We start from the raw sequence: 23905 nt of genomic DNA on the forward strand, positions 1-23905 counted from the left end.
TGTAGTCGTTGAGATGACAGGTGGAGTAGTAGTTGTTGAAAGAGTTGGACTTGTTGTCTCTGTAGTTGTTACTACGGGTGTTGTTGGTTCAGTCGTGGAAATACTTGTCGCAGTTGTCTTAGGTGTAGTAGTTGATGTAACAGGGGTTGGTGTTGCAACAGTTGTACTGGGTGGTGCAATTGTTGTGATAGATGTAGTAGTTGAGGTGACAGTTGGAGTAGTGGTTGGTTCAGTCGTGGAACTACTTGTCGTAGTTGTTTGAGGTGTAGTAGTTGATGTTGTGAAAACAGGGGTTGATGTTACAACAGTTGAACTGGTTGGTGCAGTGGGTGTTGTTGTAGATGTAGTCATTGAGATGACAGGTGGAGTAGGTGGAGTAGTAGTTGTTGAAACAGGTGGACTTGTTGTCTCTGTAGTTGTTACTACGGGTGTTGTTGGTTCAGTCGTGGAAATACTTGTCGCAGTTGTCTTAGGTGTAGTAGTTGATGTAACAGGGGTTGGTGTTGCAACAGTTGTACTGGGTGGTGCAATTGTTGTGATAGATGTAGTAGTTGAGGTGACAGTTGGAGTAGTGGTTGGTTCAGTTATGGAACTACTTGTCGTAGTTGTTTGAGGTGTAGTAGTTGATGTCGTGACAACAGGGGTTGATGTTACAACAGTTGTACTGGACGGTGCAGTGGGTGTTGTTGTAGATTTAGTTGTTGAGAAGACTGTAGTCTCTTCTGGAGCGGTGCTACCTGGTGTTGGATTGGGGCTAGAGGTAATGACGGTAGTCGATGTAGTTGGAGGGGTGGTGGGGAGAATGCATGGCACACAACAATCCACCTTGATCTGGTAGTTAAAGCACTTGAAAGGTCGGCTAATCTGATCCTCCTTTTTGCATATCAAACCATAGTTGATATCACAAGAGACAACTTGTTCCGTGGCATTGACAAAGTCTTCAAAGCTTATATCAGGAGCGTTTGGAGATCTGCATGTAATGTTCCTTGGTTTTTGACATATCTTCCCTCCACTGTTTGTAATGTTCTCGTACGTTTCCCAGTCACTGCCGTCCATACTGTTGTCCACATCAAACCAGTCTGTCCATTCACACTCTTCCTTGCAGGGAGTCGTTGAGGGGATTACGGTTGTTCCTTCAGTTGTGGTGGATGGAGTTGTCGTAACTGGGGTTGTTTCTTGTGTGGGAGTCGTTGTTGTCGTGACAACAGGGGTTGATGTTACAACAGTTGTACTGGGTGGTGCAGTTGTTGTAGTCATTGAGATGACAGGTGGAGTAGTAGTTGTTGAAAGAGCTGGACTTGTTGTCTCTGTAGTTGTTACTACGGGTGTTGTTGGTTCAGTCGTGGAAATACTTGTCGCAGTTGTCTTAGGTGTAGTAGTTGATGTAACAGGGGTTGATGTTGCAACAGTTGTACTGGGTGGTGCAATTGTTGTGATAGATGTAGTAGTTGAGGTGACAGTTGGAGTAGTGGTTGGTTCAGTCGTGGAACTACTTGTCGTAGTTGTTTGAGGTGTAGTAGTTGATGTTGTGACAACAGGGGTTGACGTTACAACAGTTGAACTGGTTGGTGCAGTGGGTGTTGTTGTAGATGTAGTAGTTGAGATGACAGGTGAAGTAGGTGGAGTAGTAGTTGTTGACACAGGTGGACTTGTTGTCTCTGTAGTTGTTACTACGGGTGTTGTTGGTTCAGTCGTGGAAATACTTGTCGCAGTTGTCTTAGGTGTAGTAGTTGATGTAACAGGGGTTGGTGTTGCAACAGTTGTACTGGGTGGTGCAATTGTTGTGATAGATGTAGTAGTTGAGGTGACAGTTGGAGTAGTGGTTGGTTCAGTCGTGGAACTACTTGTCGTAGTTGTTTGAGGTGTAGTAGTTGATGTTGTGACAACAGGGGTTGATGTTACAACAGTTGTACTGGACGGTGCAGTGGGTGTTGTTGTAGATTTAGTTGTTGAGAAGACTGTAGTCTTTCCTGGAGTGGTGCTACCTGGTGTTGGATTGGGGCTAGAGGTAATGACGGTAGTTGATGTAGTTGGAGGGGTGGTGGGGAGAATGCATGGCACACAACAATCCACCTTGATCTGGTAGTTAAAGCACTTGAAAGGTCGGCTAATCTGATCCTCCTTTTTGCATATCAAACCATAGTTGATATCACAAGAGACAACTTGTTCCGTGGCATTGACAAAGTCTTCAAAGCTTTCATCAGGAGCGTTTGTAGATCTGCATGTAATGTTCCTTGGTTTTTGACATATCTTCCCTCCACTGTTTGTAATGTTCTCGTACGTTTCCCAGTCACTGCCGTCCATACTGTTGTCCACATCAAACCAGTCTGTCCATTCACACTCTTCCTTGCAGGGAGTCGTTGAGGGGATTACGGTTGTTCCTTCAGTTGTGGTGGATGGAGTTGTCGTAACTGGGGTTGTTTCTTGTGTGGGAGTCGTTGTTGTCGTGACAACAGGGGTTGATGTTACAACAGTTGTACTGGGTGGTGCAGTTGTTGTAGTCGTTGAGATGACAGGTGGAGTAGTAGTTGTTGAAAGAGCTGGACTTGTTGTCTCTGTAGTTGTTACTACGGGTGTTGTTGGTTCAGTCGTGGAAATACTTGTCGCAGTTGTCTTAGGTGTAGTAGTTGATGTAACAGGGGTTGGTGTTGCAACAGTTGTACTGGGTGGTGCAATTGTTGTGATAGATGTAGTAGTTGAGGTGACAGTTGGAGTAGTGGTTGGTTCAGTCGTGGAACTACTTGTCGTAGTTGTTTGAGGTGTAGTAGTTGATGTTGTGACAACAGGGGTTGACGTTACAACAGTTGAACTGGTTGGTGCAGTGGGTGTTGTTGTAGATGTAGTAGTTGAGATGACAGGTGAAGTAGGTGGAGTAGTAGTTGTTGACACAGGTGGACTTGTTGTCTCTGTAGTTGTTACTACGGGTGTTGTTGGTTCAGTCGTGGAAATACTTGTCGCAGTTGTCTTAGGTGTAGTAGTTGATGTAACAGGGGTTGGTGTTGCAACAGTTGTACTGGGTGGTGCAATTGTTGTGATAGATGTAGTAGTTGAGGTGACAGTTGGAGTAGTGGTTGGTTCAGTCGTGGAACTACTTGTCGTAGTTGTTTGAGGTGTAGTAGTTGATGTTGTGACAACAGGGGTTGACGTTACAACAGTTGAACTGGTTGGTGCAGTGGGTGTTGTTGTAGATGTAGTAGTTGAGATGACAGGTGAAGTAGGTGGAGTAGTAGTTGTTGACACAGGTGGACTTGTTGTCTCTGTAGTTGTTACTACGGGTGTTGTTGGTTCAGTCGTGGAAATACTTGTCGCAGTTGTCTTAGGTGTAGTAGTTGATGTAACAGGGGTTGGTGTTGCAACAGTTGTACTGGGTGGTGCAATTGTTGTGATAGATGTAGTAGTTGAGGTGACAGTTGGAGTAGTGGTTGGTTCAGTCGTGGAACTACTTGTCGTAGTTGTTTGAGGTGTAGTAGTTGATGTTGTGACAACAGGGGTTGACGTTACAACAGTTGAACTGGTTGGTGCAGTGGGTGTTGTTGTAGATGTAGTAGTTGAGATGACAGGTGAAGTAGGTGGAGTAGTAGTTGTTGACACAGGTGGACTTGTTGTCTCTGTAGTTGTTACTACGGGTGTTGTTGGTTCAGTTGTGGAAATACTTGTCGCAGTTGTCTTAGGTGTAGTAGTTGATGTAACAGGGGTTGGTGTTGCAACAGTTGTACTGGGTGGTGCAATTGTTGTGATAGATGTAGTAGTTGAGGTGACAGTTGGAGTAGTGGTTGGTTCAGTCGTGGAACTACTTGTCGTAGTTGTTTGAGGTGTAGTAGTTGATGTTGTGACAACAGGGGTTGATGTTACAACAGTTGTACTGGACGGTGCAGTGGGTGTTGTTGTAGATTTAGTTGTTGAGAAGACTGTAGTCTTTTCTGAAGTGGTGCTACCTGGTGTTGGATTGGGGCTAGATGTAATGACGGTAGTTGATGTAGTTGGAGGGGTGGTGGGGAGAATGCATGGCACACAACAATCCACCTTGATCTGGTAGTTAAAGCACTTGAAAGGTCGGCTAATCTGATCCTCCTTTTTGCATATCAAACCATAGTTGATATCACAAGAGACAACTTGTTCCGTGGCATTGACAAAGTCTTCAAAGCTTTCATCAGGAGCGTTTGTAGATCTGCATGTAATGTTCCTTGGTTTTTGACATATCTTCCCTCCACTGTTTGTAATGTTCTCGTACGTTTCCCAGTCACTGCCGTCCATACTGTTGTCCACATCAAACCAGTCTGTCCATTCACACTCTTCCTTGCAGGGAGTCGTTGAGGGGATTACGGTTGTTCCTTCAGTTGTGGTGGATGGAGTTGTCGTAACTGGGGTTGTTTCTTGTGTGGGAGTCGTTGTTGTCGTGACAACAGGGGTTGATGTTACAACAGTTGTACTGGGTGGTGCAGTTGTTGTAGTCTTTGAGATGACAGGTGGAGTAGTAGTTGTTGAAAGAGCTGGACTTGTTGTCTCTGTAGTTGTTACTACGGGTGTTGTTGGTTCAGTCGTGGAAATACTTGTCGCAGTTGTCTTAGGTGTAGTAGTTGATGTAACAGGGGTTGATGTTGCAACAGTTGTACTGGGTGGTGCAATTGTTGTGATAGATGTAGTAGTTGAGGTGACAGTTGGAGTAGTGGTTGGTTCAGTCGTGGAACTACTTGTCGTAGTTGTTTGAGGTGTAGTAGTTGATGTCGTGACAACAGGGGTTGGAGTTGAACAGGGATCATTTGTCTCTATCAATTTTCCATTTTTGCAAATTGCATAGTAGCACATTCCTAAATTGTCTGTCACATTGTAAATGACATCATTGTCATTGTAATATGTTCCATTGTAAATGCATCCATCACAGCTCTCGACACATATTCCTTTATCTTCGTCAAATATGGGCTTATCTTCTGGGCACACAGGGTAACAGCCTATAAGAAAAAGCTGATTTAAAAGGCTATTATTGATACATTCAGAGAGTTCCTCTGTCATTTTGTTGTTGGGATTATGTTGGCAAAATCATGATTTATTTTCTGAAAATGAATTTCCTTGTGACATTTAGTCACCTTAAGTTTTTTTTTCATCCGATGTATGCTCTTCAATTTAACATTAACAGGCTTTCAAATGGTTTCCTACCTTCCAGGTTTGGTATTGAAGTGTTGCATGCGTGTGGATTCCGGCAGGTCTCGTAACAAGGTGCATGGCAAGGCTTGTAGTGCCACTCACATAATTCCCCTTCATTGTAGTAGTCACAAAATACGGCTAAGTGGGAAAAACCAAAGAAGACGTTATCAGAGGTTGTGTTTCGCCCAGTGTGTCCTTGGTTCCATCGATTTGCAACAATTACAACAACAAACTGTTTTACCCTGGTAGTGTATTTTTCATTCACCAGCCTTAACTTACGGCATATTTCCGGGGTTCTCCAGGCAACGCACACACTGACTTCATTACAAGCCTGGGCGTAGGCTGCAACTGCTGTGCAGAAGCACTCGCAGTCTCCTCCGCTGTCGCAGGCGCACGAGTCTTTTACACAGTTTTCATAAAACGGAATAGGATTCACCTGTGCAGGCATTCAAAAGTAAGTGATGGTACTATTTAGTACTATTGTAGTATTTGTTTTGAAGTAGAAATGTGGAAACTATGTCAAAATTGTCATGCAGGAAACCAGAAATATATTTTTAACTAACCTTTTTGTGGCAGTCTTGGAAGGTGATGCTCTTAATAATGCTACACTGAATCTGCGCCCAGCTGTGGCGATGGGGCTGCAGCGAACAAGAATCAATGCTTGCTTCTGCATCCAGGCAAGAGCTTAAAGCCTTCCAGCTGTTTGCAAACTCGAGGGGGCTGCTCACTACCATCTGACTCTGGGTAGTGAAGTCATTCTGGACATCTCCATTAAAGTCTCCACAAAGTCCGCACACCCTAGCCTTTAAAGTAGATATCATCAATAAAAATAAATAATTTTCTTATTCTGTATTGTTGTCTGCATCGTTAAATATACAGCCATCAAAAATACATTGGCCACTTTACATTATGCACTACAAAATGAACACACAAAAAGAAAACAAATCAATGAATATCGTCACCTTAATTTAGATTTCACATTTGTATCTTTGTCATTTGTGTCTAAAAGGTATTATGACTGAAGCGAAAACAAAAAGCTCTGCCGTTAAGCAGCTGCAGTTTGTACTCCACAGCCCTAACTATACTACTACTACTACCATAGTGCTACTCACACTGTGCTGTGGTTCCAGAAGGATCCGGATGGTGGTTTTGCGGTCCCATAGAACTGTGATCCCGAGTGAAGCTTCTACGGCCAGATACATCCCAACACGTCTGATTGTGTACTTCATCTCAGAGCCCACTGCCAGATCCAATATTTCATACGTCCCCTTTGCTAATTTAATTTCTTTATTCTGGAATGAACAATATAACGTCAGTACAAATAGTTATCCTCTCATGTGTATTCACTACATCTGACACTATTTTGAGATGCAGTCCTATAAATACGTTTGCAATGAGGACCTACCCCCAGCTGAATCCTGACAGATTTGGAGCAGGTGGTGCCAGTAGTTCCACATGGTATATTTTCTGTAATAACCCGGAAGATGTCCTCGACTGATTTGTTGCCACATTTGTTCTTAAAAAAATAATTGAACATCACAACTACGTTAACACCAATGCTTGTGTTTACAGAGAATCCCCACGATACAGAGTAGAGTACAACAGTTGAGTCCAGAGTAATTGTTTATCTCAGGCAAGCAACAACCATATATCAGTACATAACGCTCATGAATAATGTCTTGTTATAATAATTTATCCAAGGTAATCAAGGTAATCATAGACGTTCATAGAGTTATATTACTCCATTACACCCCTAACGCCATGCAGCATTGGAGTCTACATTTATACTGAAACAAAGTAGGAGCAAAGGACAATAAATCATAAGCTTTGTGTTTGTATGCATGATTTTACCTGGACGGCCACGTAGGCGCATTGCCCCTGAAAGCCATATGTTCGCTGATCAAAGGTTGTGTAATGACCACTGCCATAAATTATGCAAGTCCCTGGGCATTTCTTCTTTGTACACTCCCATTTCCCCATTCGACATGTACTGTGGGATAGAGGTCGTAAGATGGTCATTTAATAGTTTAGACTTAGCACATTAGATATTCTCTTGAAACATACAAAAAAGCCATATCAGGCTCATCATACCAGGTGTTGCACTGATCTTTGATTTCAGAGCCAGAAGCGTAGAGGGCGCGGCCATGTTGGCATGGACATTCATGTTCCTTCACACAGGAGCCCTTGCCATCATCAAGGAGACCACTGGGGCATTGACAGCCGGATTCACATTCTGTTGAGTACTGGGGTCATTGAAACCCATAAAACAACAGTTAGCTGATGATTCCTTTCCATTTATGACCCGGGATATTGAAATCAATGAAAAAAGTGTTACTTGAAATATCATTTTGCTTTTGACCGGATCCTTTAAATCTCATGGAAAAAATAGTTGCTTGTTGAATGGTTGGATTTCTGACAGGATACTTATGGTCTTCTCTCTTGCTAAAGCTTAAGCTGAAGAATAGTACTCACACAACTATCAGTCTCTGGGTTTCTACATGTCCGAGCACACTGCACGCCCAGCTCTCTGACGTCCGTGCTCGAACAGTTAAGGTAGACTTTTGGAGTGGGACAGGCTTTGAAAAACATAAAAATTAGACTTAACATACAGGTGAAGTCAAACACACACAGACACACACACACACACACACACACACACACACTGAGCCCGACCCGAACTCGGCACAGTTTAAGTCTATTTTTTCTCATACTAATGACACGTTTGTGTGTATGAAAGCACGCCTTAATTAAACAACTGCAAGGCATTTGGAAATGTCAACAGATGAGTGCAACAAGCACGCGTTAACAGCGAGCACAAGAGTGCTCGCTGTTAACGCGTGCTTGTTGCACTGAATCATAACCAATTTAAATTCACATATGCCCACAGAAAAGCCACGATAACGATCAATTCCACAAAATGACACGAGAGGTTCTGAGGTTCTGTAGGACAGGTAGCCTATGAAATTCAACCTTTTGTTAACACAAAAGCAACACCACATCAACTCCAACGCCTTATTGCGCATATGTGACTGAGCCGGACCCGAACCCGAGCATCATTTCTAAATATTTAAGTACATACATACAACACGTACAATTTAATGAATGAATAAACAAACCACACAAATATTTATAGCATAGCATACCTTGTGATAATGTCTTCCAAGCACGACAATGAAGCTTGCCATTGGAGCACAAACTAAAAAAACAAATGTTAGTTTAGTCATCTCAAACTATTACAAATCGGGTGTTGTTGCCATTGCTGCCATTCCGACATGCCCCCTTTTCTACACCTTTTAGTACCGCCATTCCGACAGTCTACCAATCAGTGGCGCCAACATTGTCAACATTGGGGGGTCATAAATATTTTGTTCAAATGTGTTCAACCAAAAAGTAGCCATTTCAGTATTATTAATCTCTAATTTATTTGATTAATTCCAAATGTTGGTTGTGATGATGTATGAAATAACCTATTCCATCAATTGACGACTGCATTTTACAAGTGTGTTAAGAGTGGCGGGGCGTGCACTTATTTAACATGCCCTGGGAATGTATAAATATTCTATGAAACTTAAAACTGGACAATTTAATTGCTAGAGTTGGATTTAAACTCAATGCAGGACCATTGGAGTGGATTGAAAGAACATTGGAACAAAGTTAATTGTTTGCTGAACAAATCAAGGAATGGGCGCAGTTAACGTCAATGCACTTTACAAATAGCCTGGAAATCCAGACCCACATCTAGAAAGCTGTAGGGTCTGGCAATGAGTAATGAAAATGGCCCAACTCGAGGGGCGGCCCCAAGCATGCATTTGAAAATATCACTGCATGCAATTGAATAACACTACCACCAATCAGAAAAATACAGGGGGTGACGTATCCAGACCAGCGGAGCTAACCAATAGATAAGACTTGCCGTAGTCGATTGGTAAAACAGCAACACATTTGGCCCACCTACATGTATATCAGATACACCGATGTGATTGTTTAATGTGCTGGGAGAGGGGCATCAGGGAGGGATTATATTGCTCGTTCCCAGAGAGCAAAGTCAAATTGTGCTCTCGCGAGAACTCTGGATTTCCAAGGAACTTTACAAAGGAGAAAGAAGAGAAGATGGGGGGACGTTTGAAAAAAAGTAAAGTACCGCCACTCTGACAATAGTAACAGAAATTTTCGGAGTGGTGGGATGTTTGAAAACAATTGAAGTGCGACAATTAGACGTCTATGTCGGAGTGGGGGTATGTCGGAATGGAAGGCGGTCCCCCACAAATCGTTATCCACAACCTTCTGATACTTTTCTACGTTTGAAGTCTTTGCCAACAGAACAAATAAGACACTATTTAACAGTCAAAAAAGGGCAGATGCATACTAAGACAAATGGATTTTGATGAGAAATTAGTTCACAACTAACCAGTGTTGCTCTTTGATGCTGATTGATTTGCCTGGCTTTATGTGGACTCCGTTGTGATAGCAGGGGCATTTGTTCATGGGCACACAGGCGCCTTTTTCCTCCTGATACGTCCCCTCAGGGCAGGAGCAACCGTCCACAGGCAGGAAGTCCGAGGTGCAGCTCTGCTGTTCTGAGCTCAGCTGTCTGCATGTCCACTGGCAGCGCTGCAGCTTGTAAGAGAAGACTTGGCTTTCCGGGCAGCCCCTTGTGTATTTATCTGGTAGAATATTGTTTTTAGAATGTAATTATGTGAATGAACATGTGGTAATGGTATTATGAATACTGTCCTGACAATAGACCACACATTGTTTCCTTAAGCTCTTACCACAGACGTTCACTCTCCAGTCACTCAGGAAAACTCCTTTTGAAGCACAAGCTCGTGCGTAGGAGGAGAAAACGGCACACATGCAGTCTTCAGTTTTCTCACAGTTACATGTGGCGTAGATGCATCTCTGATGAGGACAACACATTGTTAATGCTATGACAACGACCACAAGATAAATTGAATCAAATTGACAGATAAACCTGCAGTATTGTTGTACAATACCTTGTTGTACATTTCCGGATCGATCATTGCATGACAGTTTGTAAATGGGCTGTCTGGACGTGTTAACAGCGAGCACCAATGTTCAGCATATCGCTCTGCAGGAAGATTCAAATTATTATTATTAATATTATTATTTGGATACAAGTCAGTGTGGATGTTTCAGTCAGTGTGGATGTTTATCTGGTTGGGAAATATGTTTCAATCAAAGAAACAAAATCAAAGCTCACTGACTGCGAATGTTCTATGTTCTTGAAGACTAGCAGAGACAGCTTGGGTCATAACAAACACAGCCTACCGTTCTCCACACTCAAGGAACAGGGACTTTCCAGACGTTCATCTCTGTCCGGGCAGGTAGGATTAGACTTCCAGGAATTCCCAAAAGAGGATGCAGTGCCTTCTACGATCCCTTGAGGTGTCTTCATGTCATCGTACAGCATCATGTTATAGTTTCCACATAAACCTAAATCAGAGGAAGCAGTTTCGATGGATTAGAGGAAAATGAATGGATGAATAGAAGGGTGGATAGAATATGATGTGTATTTTCTGTATGCAATAGTTATGTGTGTTATTTTCGGAATTATCTCAAAAGCAGTGTGAGTGACTCAAACAACCATTACATGTACAATTGTGATACATCACATGAAGCTATATTGTAGATTATAATTGAGCAAGCCTCAGATTAGCCATGAGTTGGCTTACCTCTTGTCTTTGTTTTGTAACTCTGCTCAAGGGTCACATAGACTTGCAGGACTGGAACATGCTGCACCTGAATCTGTAACCCAAACCTTGTCTGGAGCAGGATGTGGAAGGACGATGCCTGGAATATGTTGATGTCGCCTACAAGTCAAGAGAAATGGTATGTATGAGTACATAATGAGTACAATAATGATAGAATTTAGATCAATTTAAAACACTGTGCAGTTAGTTATGGGTTTTCACCATGATCTAACCTGTGTTGTACGGCAAGCTGATGATCTGCATGTTGTGCCTCACTTTTCCATCGGCAGAGAACGCTAGCATCTGCACAAAGGTCATGGTATGACCAAAATGACAATCGTACATTATCATTCACAGGTCACATGTTATCCTTTATCCAACAGCCTCCCTCCAGATGAAATACTAAGTAGCAGCACTCACATTGTTTCTGTCATTGTTCAGTAGGACCTTCACACTCTTCAGACAAGTGTCAAACTTCTGGCTCACACATGGGACCAGCTGGACCATGATGGTGAACTTGGGGCTGGCATCATCCTGAAAAAAAAATATTGTCATTTTGAAAAAAAATGTCTAAAATCAAATATAACGATTTTAAATTTCTAAATTCTCATTTCAAATATAAAATGACAAGTTGCACATGAGCTAACTCTTTTACCTTGCTTTCGATCTTAGCCAGGACATAGTGGCAATCCCCATGGAAAATGTAGGCTTTCCCATCAAAAGTAGTCACATGGGAACCCTCTTCCACTGCGCAAGTAGCCGGACTGGGAAGACTCTTGCAGTCCCATCTTCCCTCATAGCATAAACTGGGATAAGCAAAAGTATTTGCGATTGTTAACAAAACCACATAGCATAGGGCCATGCCCTATACATTTGAATTGCCCCGATAGCGTTCAAGATTAACTTTCACATACCATTCTTCACTATCCTGTCGGTAAACATCCCCGGAGTTGTAGATTTTATCATGTTTACACTGGCATTCATTCTGGCTGACACAACCTCTCTGTGAAATGTTGTCCCACACCGTTCCTGAAACACAGGGGGGTCACATTTGTAGGGGAAAGCATCTTACAAATGGATATATTTTTTGATAATAAAAGGTAAAGGTGGCTTACCCGCAGGACAAAAGCAGCCATCCATTTTGTGGTCCTCACAAAGCGAACTGGTGTCTGGGAGTGTGCAGGTAGCCATGCATGGAGAGCCACTCTCTTCATACACCATGTTGAAGGGGCACGTCTTAGCTATAATGGGAAATGTTGTGATATACATATGTATTCAAAATAAGTTGAATGATAGTTAAACTTTTACTTATGGAAAATGAAATGAAAATAAAAAATAAATAAAGTGATTCAATTAAATGTTTTTTTTTTTTTGGGGGGGGGGGGGGGGGTTGTGTTACTGTAAGGAAGAATGTGCTACCGCAGAACTGGGGCGTCCTCCAGCTGGGTGGCAGACCCCCAGCATGGGAACACTGGCGGGAGAACTCTGCCAGCGTGCTGCAGACGCAGAAGTCATTGGTGCTATTGCCACAGCCGCACATGTCCTGTACACAGGCCTGGGTGTACGGGGCTGGGTCCACCAGTGATGCACACGAGCTCCAGGCTTCAGAGTGGATCATCTTGTCGCAGATTGGGTGCTAAAGGGTGTTATTGAAAAAAAAACAATTATGAGGCATTTTTACCTGTACCCTAGTCTATGTATTGACAATCAACCAACTTATTTTTGTAAACATACAAATTCCTCGCAGGGGACCTCAACAGCCTGGTCTTCTAGCTCCTGGTCTTCTAGCTCCTGGTGGTCCAGCTCCTGGTCTTGCTCCTCATAGGGGTCCTCACAGTCATCGTTTGGTCGATGGACTCTCTGTCCGTTGCCAAACTCAATGGGGTGGATCTTGCGATCTACAGGTGATTTGCAGAATTAGATGCCAAACACATAAATACAAGAACAAAATATGATATTTTTTTAGGTCTTCACATGTGCGGTAGGCCAATTAGATTAACTATATCAGAATGAAAAAATAAAAAATAATAATAATGAATAAAAATAATAAACCGACTGTGGAGAATAAATTCATTGTAGACTGGAACGCCATTGAAATCCCCACAAAGGCCACAAGTGCGATTATGATAATCAGAATCCAGTTCCACCTAATAAAGACATACAAAGGAATTATTTGAATCATATTAGAAACACAAACATTAAGTGTCTTCACCACTTAGTATAAATAAAACACACTGATTACACACTAAATATGAATAATTAGTCATTTCTGTCTTACCATCACAGCATCATCACCATTCCACATGACAACCAGGCCAACCTTGGCCTGGAGCTTGGTGTAAACCGCATTTCGTTCAAGTAGAATCCCTGCATTTAAGTATGGTGTGTTGACACTATAGGACAGAGTAAATTTTTGTTAAAAAAATGTATGAATAAATATGTTGAATAAATAAGTTGGAGAAAGAAAACAAAGCCCAGTAAACCATTTCCAAGAAACGATTGTTGGACAGTTTGTGTTTGTCTCTCAGATTTGGTGCCTCTCAGCAGCAGTCTCAATGAGTGGATCACTCACAGATCACCGTTCAATGAGACGACGCTCTTAGTCAGGTGGAACACAAGGTCGTTGATGGTGACCACCAGCTCGTTAACCGTGGGGTGGCCGTCCACCACGCTCTTCTGGATGTGCACCGAGAACTCTTGGTACGTCTCGTGGCAGTCGGACACCAGGTTGTATCCACACAAGCCGGGGAACTGGTACACGTCCCCGTCAAAAGTCTTGAAGTGGTCCCGGCCCCAGGTGCTGCAGATGCTGTTGACATGGTTGAGAGCTGTGGAGGCAAAGTAATTATTACATTATAAACAAAGCATTTGTATCCAGATAGTGTATGGATGACAATGGTTTATGTTTAAAATGCATTCAAGAAGTGTAGAATGTGTAAATATTGTTACATAGAATCACACAAATTATTTAAATCTTACCCTGTCTGGCTTGGACATTGGCGGTGTTTGTAACTGACAATGCCAGGAAACACAAGCAAAATTGACTCCACGCCATCCTTGCCATTATGGGAATGCCGTCCTCTAAGAAGGTATTCAACATGCTGGTCCCCGATGGCTCTTTATATTGAGATCGCAATATTTTGCCCACACCCCTTTCAGGGTTATCTTCGATTTATTGCTGAGATGTGGTAAACAGAGCAATTAGTAATTTTACACTTAGTAAGTGTCAAATTATTTTAACAACATTGGTGGCTGCATTGAACATGTTACAGGTTTAATTATTATTATTAACCTCAAAATAACCCCACTGAAACAGTTCTATTAAAATATTATCTATAATCATTGTATCATAATAGCCTTTAATAAGACAGAGTATATCCTCAATAGATACTATTTCCTGTCATCAAACTTTACTATGTAGACATTTCGTTGTCGTCACATAAGTCATGTATACATAAGGTGTAAAGGCATCTTAAAACGAGTGCCTGTGCCAAGGCATATTGCCGACACAGAATGTGTGTTTCCCATCTGCTTTGCGTTTTGATAAGTTAAATCATTAACACCATCAACTTATGTCACCAAATGTTGACGAGCGTCAAGGAGACACATCCTGTTATCATCTTAAAATTAAAGTCTCATAACAATGGTAATGACTACAAAGGACAACTATTAACTTTGTCCTTTTAGGTTAATTGCCTTTATGTGTCATAATACATTATCATTTCCAAAGCTTTAATGGTTTGTTTGATGAGGCCTTTATATGTTAAAGAGTGAAACAAATTCAATTAATTGCATTTTGGAATGGTCTTCGGGGGAAAGTTGGTCTTTGAACTTGTTGGCACCTTATAATCCTTTTCTATGATCTTACCCTTACATTGACCATCTAGTCTTGCTCAAATACACCATATTCTCTCTCAATTATCAACTATAGCTGATCCATGTTCATTTTAAATCCTGAAATGTCTTGTATGAATACAACATACAATATGAATATTGATGGAATCAGGATATGTGTTTTTTATGTACAATTTATGATTGCTCAGATGTAAGAAACCATTCAGTTTGTTCAGCTTGTGAGACACAGTTGAAATAGCTATGATGGTACAGATCATATAATTAACAAACGTATGATTCCATTGACATATGCCACATTATTTGTATAGTTTAAGTGTTCACGAAACAAATGAAATGAAATAATAGCATAGAAATAATTTGAAGCAAATTTAATACAAAATTTTATTAAAACAGTGATATTTTCCCATGTGCTCATGTATATCTGGGATGTCAGTTGCAACCGTATTTATTGAATAACAATGTAAGGTATTTGAATGTGCAACATACAACTATAGTTTTGTTACTTTATTTCCACTGGCCTGTGTACTCCACTCTACCAATTCTAATAGACTACTCCAAGCAACTATCTGCAGCCCCTCCAAGGACAAACATATTTTTACATTAGCCAAGTTTGCTGAGGAATGAAATTATTTGTCTACCACTCCCAAAGGAAGACATCTGGAGCTTGTGATGGACCTCAGCCTGCTGTTTATGTTGACTCAGGGTGGCACATTATTCTTCCTAAATGACCTTGAAATACGTCATGGTCAATTTAGTTGTGATTGGGAGCAGTTGTGATTAAAACCGTGTCCTATAATAAAATGTGATAGATGATTGCATCACGATATGAAGAGAAGGTTAGGTATCATAAATAATAGGCTTATTAGAGGATAGATTATTAGTCTTGCCATATCGACTACGCCTATGCTTTATTTGGTATTCACAGTGTATATGTGGATAGTGTGGGGGATAAAAACCCACACTTGGTTGAGATTGAGAAAAGAGGTTGAGAAAGCCGAGGTTTGAAAGATAAAGAACTTATTATCACTTTTGGTTTGGTTTGACAAAGAACTCCTGATCACAAATCAGGCTTCAGGTTATATTCCCCTACATGCACTGACCAATCAAAACACTCTAAGCATTGGGCCTAGAAATTGGACACCTCTGTGTTCCCCCACCCCAGTTCCCCATTATCTAAACATGCACTTATCCTCCTTCCCTGACTTCTCAGTATATTACAGTGTAATGAACTTACATCTTAAACATTAGTTAAATCATATGTAGGGCAGTAAAATACTCCACTAGCCACCTTATTAATCAAACTGATTTAAAACAGACATAATATACATCATGTGTTTATGAATTGAGCCATGTATAATCAACGATACGAATCCCTTTAACACATATATGGATTAAAGATATGACATGCATGAGCATAATGACAATCACTTCTACTGAATCAATAAGCATGCATGTAAACAATCGATAACAATACCACTGTATGTTATTGCAGAATACATTAAAAAAGCAGGCAGTGTTTGACTGTAACTGTAGTTACACTCCTCTCTCCCTTTCTGACGTCATAATGCCCTCCCCGTCTCCTCCACTCAAGACGACGTGGGCCAGATATAAAGACGTTCATGGCTTTTTAAGGGCCAATTTAAAGTCAGCTAAGTAACCACTGTTTATCTCAGGATCAGCAAATGGTGTAAACGACTGTCACGTGGTAAACATCCCTCAGGATGCACGCCTTTATTGACCTTTCCTTCATACGGCCAGATAATGGCTCCTTTATCCATATGGCAAATACATTAGTACAGCCTGCAACGTTTAGCTTTAATTGTGACAATAATTAGTTAACCTTAACATATAAGTGAATTGAGAAATATAATGAAGTCATTGACTAAAGAGAGATAATAGCTTCAGTGGTCACCCTAGGGCCAGCTCTGGCACCGTATTCACAAAGCTTTTTATCTTACTGCTAGGAGTGCTCCTAACTCGTGCTTAAAGTTTTTATGTAGGAGATTTTTCTTGAAAGTAATTCACAAAGCCGCTGAGACCTACTCATACTAAGGATAAATCACTAAGAGTGAACTAAAGAGTGACGCCCTTTACCTCGATTCTCGTGCACAAGTTGAGAAGCGGTTGTTGAGGGTCGGCGGTCTCGGTGAATCTCATCCGCAACATAGGCTACAAATTAAGTCCTATGAAATAGTTATGGACAGTGTAGTTAGCAGAATACACTCATGATGACACGTTTGTGCAGACCACGATAATAACTTTGTATGCACATTTAAAAGAGAGATAGCAAACAATAAAAATACGTAATTGCATTATATCAAGGAGTAATTAAAAGCAACCTGCAAACTATTATGATGACTACAATGAGCATATTTTCAGCACTTAAACACTCTAAATATCAGCCAATTTCGCCCAAGTCCTCCTATCATGATGAATGAAAGCAACCAAGACGTCAAACACAAGCGAAAGCCCAACTGGTCCCAGAACCAATTGCTACTGAGCTGATTATAAACTTAATATAATAAATCATCTTACAATTAATTATTAGATAGTAATCGTAAGTAAGAGTAGTTATATTATTTTTTTTACTTGAAACGTACAGTGCTACTGTTTAAATAATGATCGTTATTATTATTAGTGATTTATTCATATTATTATTTGAAATAAATAATGATGATTAAATTGTGATTTGTTACCATTAACATGAAATAAATATTGATTTGTGATTTATTACTGGCAATATCTGAAATAATTATGATGAAAGTGACGTATTACTATTAATACATGAGACAAACAATGATGGTTTAAGTGATTTATTTATATTTATACATTAAATAATTATGGATGATTAATGGTACATTTGTAACATTGCCCTGTGTGTTTTAACCATCACTGATGGTTGTGATATTCCTAAATCGTCGCCATTGCAAAGTTGCATTTTCCTTGTTGCTACCCTATATTTAACCTCTTTTTAATTTGCAGTCCTCCATTGTCTCCAAAGCATTCGGTTGCACTGCAGCCATTTTCAGATTCTTTGTGAATAGGTCTTACTGAGTAAGGAGTCCTCTCAAGGACTTTTAAGCTCTCCTAAAATACTTAGTACTACTTACTTAGTAAAATAAATGAGGAGTCCTAAATTTAAGACTGACACGCCCATTATTTTTAGGAGTTTCTCCTAAATTCGCCACTTATGACCTACTTTTAGCCCCAAGATTCTTTGTGAATACGGTCCCAGGTTTCTACCATTGATGGTAATCAAGATGACTGGTTTGCCAGCTGACAATGTGAAGCTAGGGACCTGGCAGGTGCAGTGCTGTGCTGTCCAAAAGAAAAGTGAATTCAAATGACTGCATTCTGTACATGGCAGCAGACTGAATAAACGAGAAAAGGATCAGGAAGACTAGACAGGTCGATTTATGTCAGACCTTACCTTGCTCATGTGTGGCATATATTCCAGTCTCTCCTCTTGAGATACATGTGGATGGGGGGATGGCTTTAAGCCATTCACCATGCTGTCCCTGTTGTGGAGTGGCCATTTGCTGTGGTTATGTATGTCGCAGGCCCCACAAAACCACTGCTCCGGAAGGCACTCTCTGCACCTAAGCAGAGAAAACACTGTTAAGTCACTCAATTTATATTATACACTATATTATTTGATTAATGAACATCCAACCTTATAACAGCAGGCTTGTGGCAGAAGCAACACAATGGCTTGCCAACAGCCTCAGATTCCAAAAGGCATCTGAGGTGGTATGGCTGTGCTTCCTCCCAATGGTCGTAGGCTTTCTGCTGCCTAACAGACCACGATGATGCTGAGCTTCTCTCAGGCTCAGCAGGACATGGGCATGACTCCAGTATGGCAGAAAGCCTCTCCATGTTTTGTTCTGCAAATAAAATATAACCAAATTATCTACATTCTATATACAGTATTTTGATTTCAGAATAAAACACTGTATATTTACCAAATATTTCTTGAGGATTTTGCTGTGCTCTGGGTAAGGGCAAGGAATCCTCTGAAGGAAGTGCCAACACCTCAGTGTCCATGCCAGTTAAACAGTACATGACAGATTAAGATATCACTGCGGCAGACGCGCAAGTGCTTGCACTGCTGCCTCACAGCAAGAAGACCCTGGGTTTGATTTCCGCTTGGGTAACTGTGTGCTCAAGTCAGCTGTCTCCTTGGAGCCTGTGGTGTGGGATTTGCATGTCTTCGGCATGCTCGCTTGGGGTTCCTTCCATATATTATCAGTAAGAACCCCATCATGCAGAACGCTCCCCTGTCCCTGAACAAGACGTGGACCATGTTGGAACTGATACCTGAGGGCAACCGACGCGGCTGCCCACTGCCCCTTGGAGGAAGGACGGCACGGATGCTCCGGATGGGAGCAAGGATGGGACGATTGAAGTAAACCAAGAGAAATCCTTTCACCATCCACCTCATGCGTGTGTGAATACCTGGCCAATCCTTGCACTTGTGTGCCATGCGATAACTAAAGTCTCCTAGCAGTCCTGGGTTTCTTTTGTTTCCATTGAAAGTTTTTTTTTTACATACATATTGATGGACCTTACCTGAAATTACAAATTGGATACTTTTTTTGTTTGTTTAATTTAGTAGCTGATGATTTCTTCTATTATTGGACTACTCTATAATAGAAGTAGTCCTGCACGACCTCCACGTCTCCCTCTGGCCTTGCCGCCTCTGCTCCTTTTGGTGGAGCTCCGTGGTGAGTCCCCTCCAGACGGTGCCCGTTTGCCATCCTCCGCAGCCTTCTGTGTGTTTAAGTCCAACATCGTGTTAGACTGAGTTTCTGAGGTACTGAAACATTCATTTCATGTACAAGTTCATGTTCAGTTAATGTACAAAAAGTTGTTACCTTGGCTTCAGCAAGGATTTGGTCATGCATCAACCCAATGGCAAGGTGTCTTCCTTCTGTGCATTGGGGGTCACGGAGGTCCAGGTCAAACTTTTGGTCCATTGCAACACAACAGAGAACAGTTATAGGGATAGAATGACTAGATCGACTGCCAACAACCGATTTTGAGAATGCGCCGATTGCGCACTAGCTTGCACGTTTCAGGGTTCCTACAGGTTTCTTCAAGTCAAATTCAAGTATTTTTTTTCACAGACCTACCGGCAAAGAAAAACAATTTTTTTAAATTAGTTAATTTATTTCTCAAACAAATGTGAAAATGTGGACTGTGTAAAGCAAGTGTTGGGAACGTTACTTCTAAAAAGTAATTAGTTATAGTTACTCACTACAGAGTTACTCACTATTCAGTTACTAACGGAGTTAGTTTTATTTATATATACAAGTTACTTTTATTATAGAGTAATTCAGTAATTTAGAGTAATTCAGTTACTAAAGGAGTTAGTAACTGAATTACTCTATAATAAAAGTAACTCGTTACCAGGGAAAGTAATTATTTGCATTACTGTAAAAAAGGTATGCTTAGCTTAGCTTTATAGATGCGTGTGTCGTTGTGAGATGCTTCAGTAGATGCGTCGACAAAGTCTTCACTCCTGGACATAATGTACACTTTACATGCACGTTCTTGCCTTTGACCTCAATGAATTAGTGCTTATATCTCCACCTTGAAAATGACAACTTTTCATCGGATTGCTCCGGACTCGCCATTTCTACTGCTTCTTCGAATCTGTTTGGTGTTTGTGTGCGTGTGGCACGCGTATCCTGGCTTGTGTATATAAACACTGGCTCCGATTAGCTACCATGAAACATGACTCTGCCTTAGCCAATCATAATCGCTTATCTCATTGTTAACCCACCCGGTCTCCTCACTAGCAGTTTGTATGTGGAGCCAGGGGTGCGTTGGGATTACACAGTTTATTCAATTAATTCATAGTAACGCACCGCATTTAACGTTCAGTAACGATAACGGGGTTGTAACGACGGAAACAGTAATTAGTTAGATTACCCCGTTACTGAAAAAATAACAGCGTTATCTAACGCCGTTCTTTTAAACTGCGTTATTCCCAGGGCTCTCAAGTGTCACGCATTGAGCGTGACAGTCACTAATTTCGGTCTTTTGTCACGCCCTCCTGCCACACATGGCATTTCTCACGCTGAAAAATAACTTATATGCCTCTGCCGCAGCACCCAACATGATTTCTCTAGCTCTCACCATGGAACAGGCGCGTCTCCCCTGGCTTTCTAAATCGCAGCCCGCCACTTACCAGCCGAGAGAAGGGGCTACACAATAGCCAATCAGAAAATAGCATTGTAGTGTATCTGGGTAAGATGTAACACAACAACCAATGAAAAAAGCTTGTTCGCGTGATTCTTCTACAAGTTTGTTTGTTGACAAAATGCAGCCACCCAATTGGTGTAGAACGATCACGTGACGAACCGTGGCGAGAGAGAGAGGAAACCAGGAGCTCCGAGCATCACTTCAGCAGAGTAAGTAGCCTAATCTCCTGTGTTAATGTTCCAACAAATTCACAACTTGTTTGACACAAACAGTGACACACTCTTGCCCAACGAGAGGAACTACTCCACGGTGGAGAAGGAGGCTCTGGCCATCAAGTGGACCCTAGATAAACTCCGATACTATCTCCTAGGTCGGGAGTTTACCCTGGTCACTGACCACGCCCCACTGAAATGGATGGCCAGTGCCAAGGACATCAACGCCCGGGTGACGAGGTGGTTCCTGGCCCTCCAGGATTTCCACTTCAAGGTGGACTACCATCCGGGAAAGGAGAACGCCAACGCCGACGCTCTGTCACGCCGGGATGCATGTCTGGGCTGGACCCCAGACGACCAGAGGCTTCAGCCAGTGGTGAAGGAGTGTGGCAACCCACTCCCCACCAGGGGGAACCGTGGGCTAGTGGTGGACGGTGTGTACTGCCGCCATCCACTTGCCGGGGGCAGTGAGCACATCTTCACTCAACGCAATCAGCCTGATGGGGAACACCTGGCCGGTGGGTGGAAAAGACCGGGCGGACATCTTAAAAGCAGACCGGGAACTCAACCCAGGGAGAAGCAGGAACGACGACCCAGCAGAAGGCCGACGATACATCGTTCTTCTCGAGTCTCTCGGAGGCCATAGTATAGTTGATGTGTTACCTGTTATCTACCTTACTTGTGAACGCAGAATACGGCTTTATTTGAAACCTCTGCGTGGTACTTGCCGTGAGACCTTTTGACTCTTGTGGACCGGGTTACCACATAATATATATATATATATATATATATATATATATATATAGAGGGAGCACTGTACTGTCTGAGCACACCCCTTCTGAACCCTCTCTCTTTCTCTATCTCGTTTCGTTTTGTGTAGCACATTAATTGTCTGAGAAACGCTCCCATTCAGAATGCATTGGTTTACATTTCGTTCTGTGTAGCACGAAAAAAGTTGGACAATCGTGCTCTGGGACATGATTCAATAGATTAACGTTTGTGCGCATGAGCACGAAATGTTTTTGAGGAGGTCTGCTGTAAAAAGCGGGGAAATCAGAGTAGCCCTGATATCGCGTGATACCGGGTTGGCAGTGGACAAGTTTTTAAAGAGAGTGCATCCACCAGGATGCACTCTCAGGAACAGACCTCAATCTTACCAGACAAAATCAGCAAAGAGAAAAGTGAGGCTGTATAACGACTCCTACCTCCAGTATGGGTTTACTTGGAGTGGCGAGGTAACGTGCCCCACACCAGTATGCCTGGTCTGCAGGGAGACGTTGGCTAATGCAGCCATGGTGCCAAGCAAATTGGCAAGGCACCTGGAGACCAAGCACCCGGCACCCCAGAACAAAGACGTTGAATATTTTAAAAGACTGAAAACACAGAATGCCACACAGAGCCAACGTATGCTTCTACCGTGCGTGTGTCTGAGAAGGCACAAAAGGCTAGCTTTTTAGTTGCCGATTTGCTCGCCAAATCTAAAAAGCCACACACTTTAGCAGAGTCGGTCATATTACCAGCCTGCAAAAAAATGGTTGAGGTAATGCTAGGGCCAGATGCTGTAAAATAAATTTTAAAAATCCCCCTCTCTGACAACACGATCAAACGTTGCATTGATGATAAGTCGGAGGACATGGAATGTGTACTGAATGAGAAACTACGGTTAAGGGCGAAATTTGAGCTTCAAGTAGATGAGTCCACTGATGCCAGTGGCCTTTGCCAGCTGATCGCTAACGTGAGATACGTGGATGAGGACAAATTTACAGAGAACTTTTTATTTAGCAAAGAATTGGAAAACCATGCTACCGGAGATGAGATATTCAGGGTGACAGACGAGTACTTGAGGAACCATAATCTTAGCTGGGATATGTGCGTAGCTATTTGCACTGATGGGGCTGCCTCAATGACAGGTCGGGTCAAAGGCTTCGTAACGAAAGCCAAGCAGAAGAATCCTACCATGGTAGCGACGCATTGCATGTTGCATCGGGAGGCTCTAACTGCAAAAACGATGCCTCCAGACCTGACAGATGTTTTGAACCAAGTCGTAAAAATAATTAATTACGTTAAGTCACGTCCCCTTCAAACACGGTTATTCACTAACCTCTGCAATGAAATGGATTCAGAACACCAGGGTCTCTTACTGCACACAGAAGTTAGGTGGTTATCGAGGGGAGAACACTGGCCCGTGTTTATGAACTAAGAGAAGAACTGCGGGCATTTGCGAGGGACCATGACCTTCCTTTCAAAGAAAAGATAAATGATGACTTTTGGTGGCTTCAGCTCGCTTACTTAGCTGACATTTTTGGCCACATGAATGAGCTAAATGCGAAAATGCAGGGGAGGAACAAAACTGTTCTGTCTGCAACAGACAAAATAAATGGATTTAGGTCAAAATGAGCTCAGTGGCGACAAAGAGTGGCTAAAAAAAACATTGACATGTTTCCACTGACAGCTAACAATACTACTGACAAATCTGCAGTGTTTTTTAATTCAATATCTGCACATTTATCTGCCCTGGAGAAAAGGTTTGAGACCTATTTCACCCACAAAAACGAGGAATTTGATTTGGTCCGAGATCCATTTCACTCTCTTGCCACTGAATCAGCGGCGAGATGCCTGTCATCAAGGGGACAGGATGAGCGGTGAACGGTCTTTGGACACATTTTGGCTCTGTGTGGGTCAGGAATATCCCTCACTTTCAGAGAGTGCTATAAATGTGCTGATCCAATTCCCCACCTCCTACCTCTGTGAACTTGCTTTCTCCTCTCTCACATACAT

General features: G+C 42.0%; 1 protein-coding gene across 1 annotated transcript; it reads right to left on the reverse strand.

Moving 5' to 3' along the window:
- Positions 1-2383: 2383 nt before the first annotated feature.
- LOC311343978 (mucin-2-like) lies at positions 2384-19684 on the reverse strand (the record flags this gene model as incomplete). Its single annotated transcript, XM_084468928.1, is given in 32 exon segments — positions 2384-2567; positions 2742-2918; positions 3093-3269; positions 3444-3620; positions 4232-4296; positions 4735-4949; positions 5155-5280; positions 5422-5578; positions 6255-6434; positions 6548-6658; positions 6994-7132; positions 7234-7347; positions 9551-9806; positions 9915-10041; positions 10903-10973; positions 11087-11156; positions 11274-11387; positions 11509-11659; positions 11768-11882; positions 11969-12094; positions 12273-12489; positions 12588-12751; positions 12910-13000; positions 13132-13246; positions 13426-13681; positions 17952-18062; positions 18139-18207; positions 18210-18307; positions 18382-18592; positions 18671-18760; positions 19379-19478; positions 19583-19684. Coding segments are annotated over 32 exon segments (4476 nt in total).
- Between the last annotated feature and the right edge of the window lie 4221 nt (positions 19685-23905).

Source organism: Micromesistius poutassou, assembly GCF_964030765.1.
Source record: "Micromesistius poutassou genome assembly, chromosome: 5".
Lineage (NCBI taxonomy): Eukaryota > Metazoa > Chordata > Actinopteri > Gadiformes > Gadidae > Micromesistius > Micromesistius poutassou.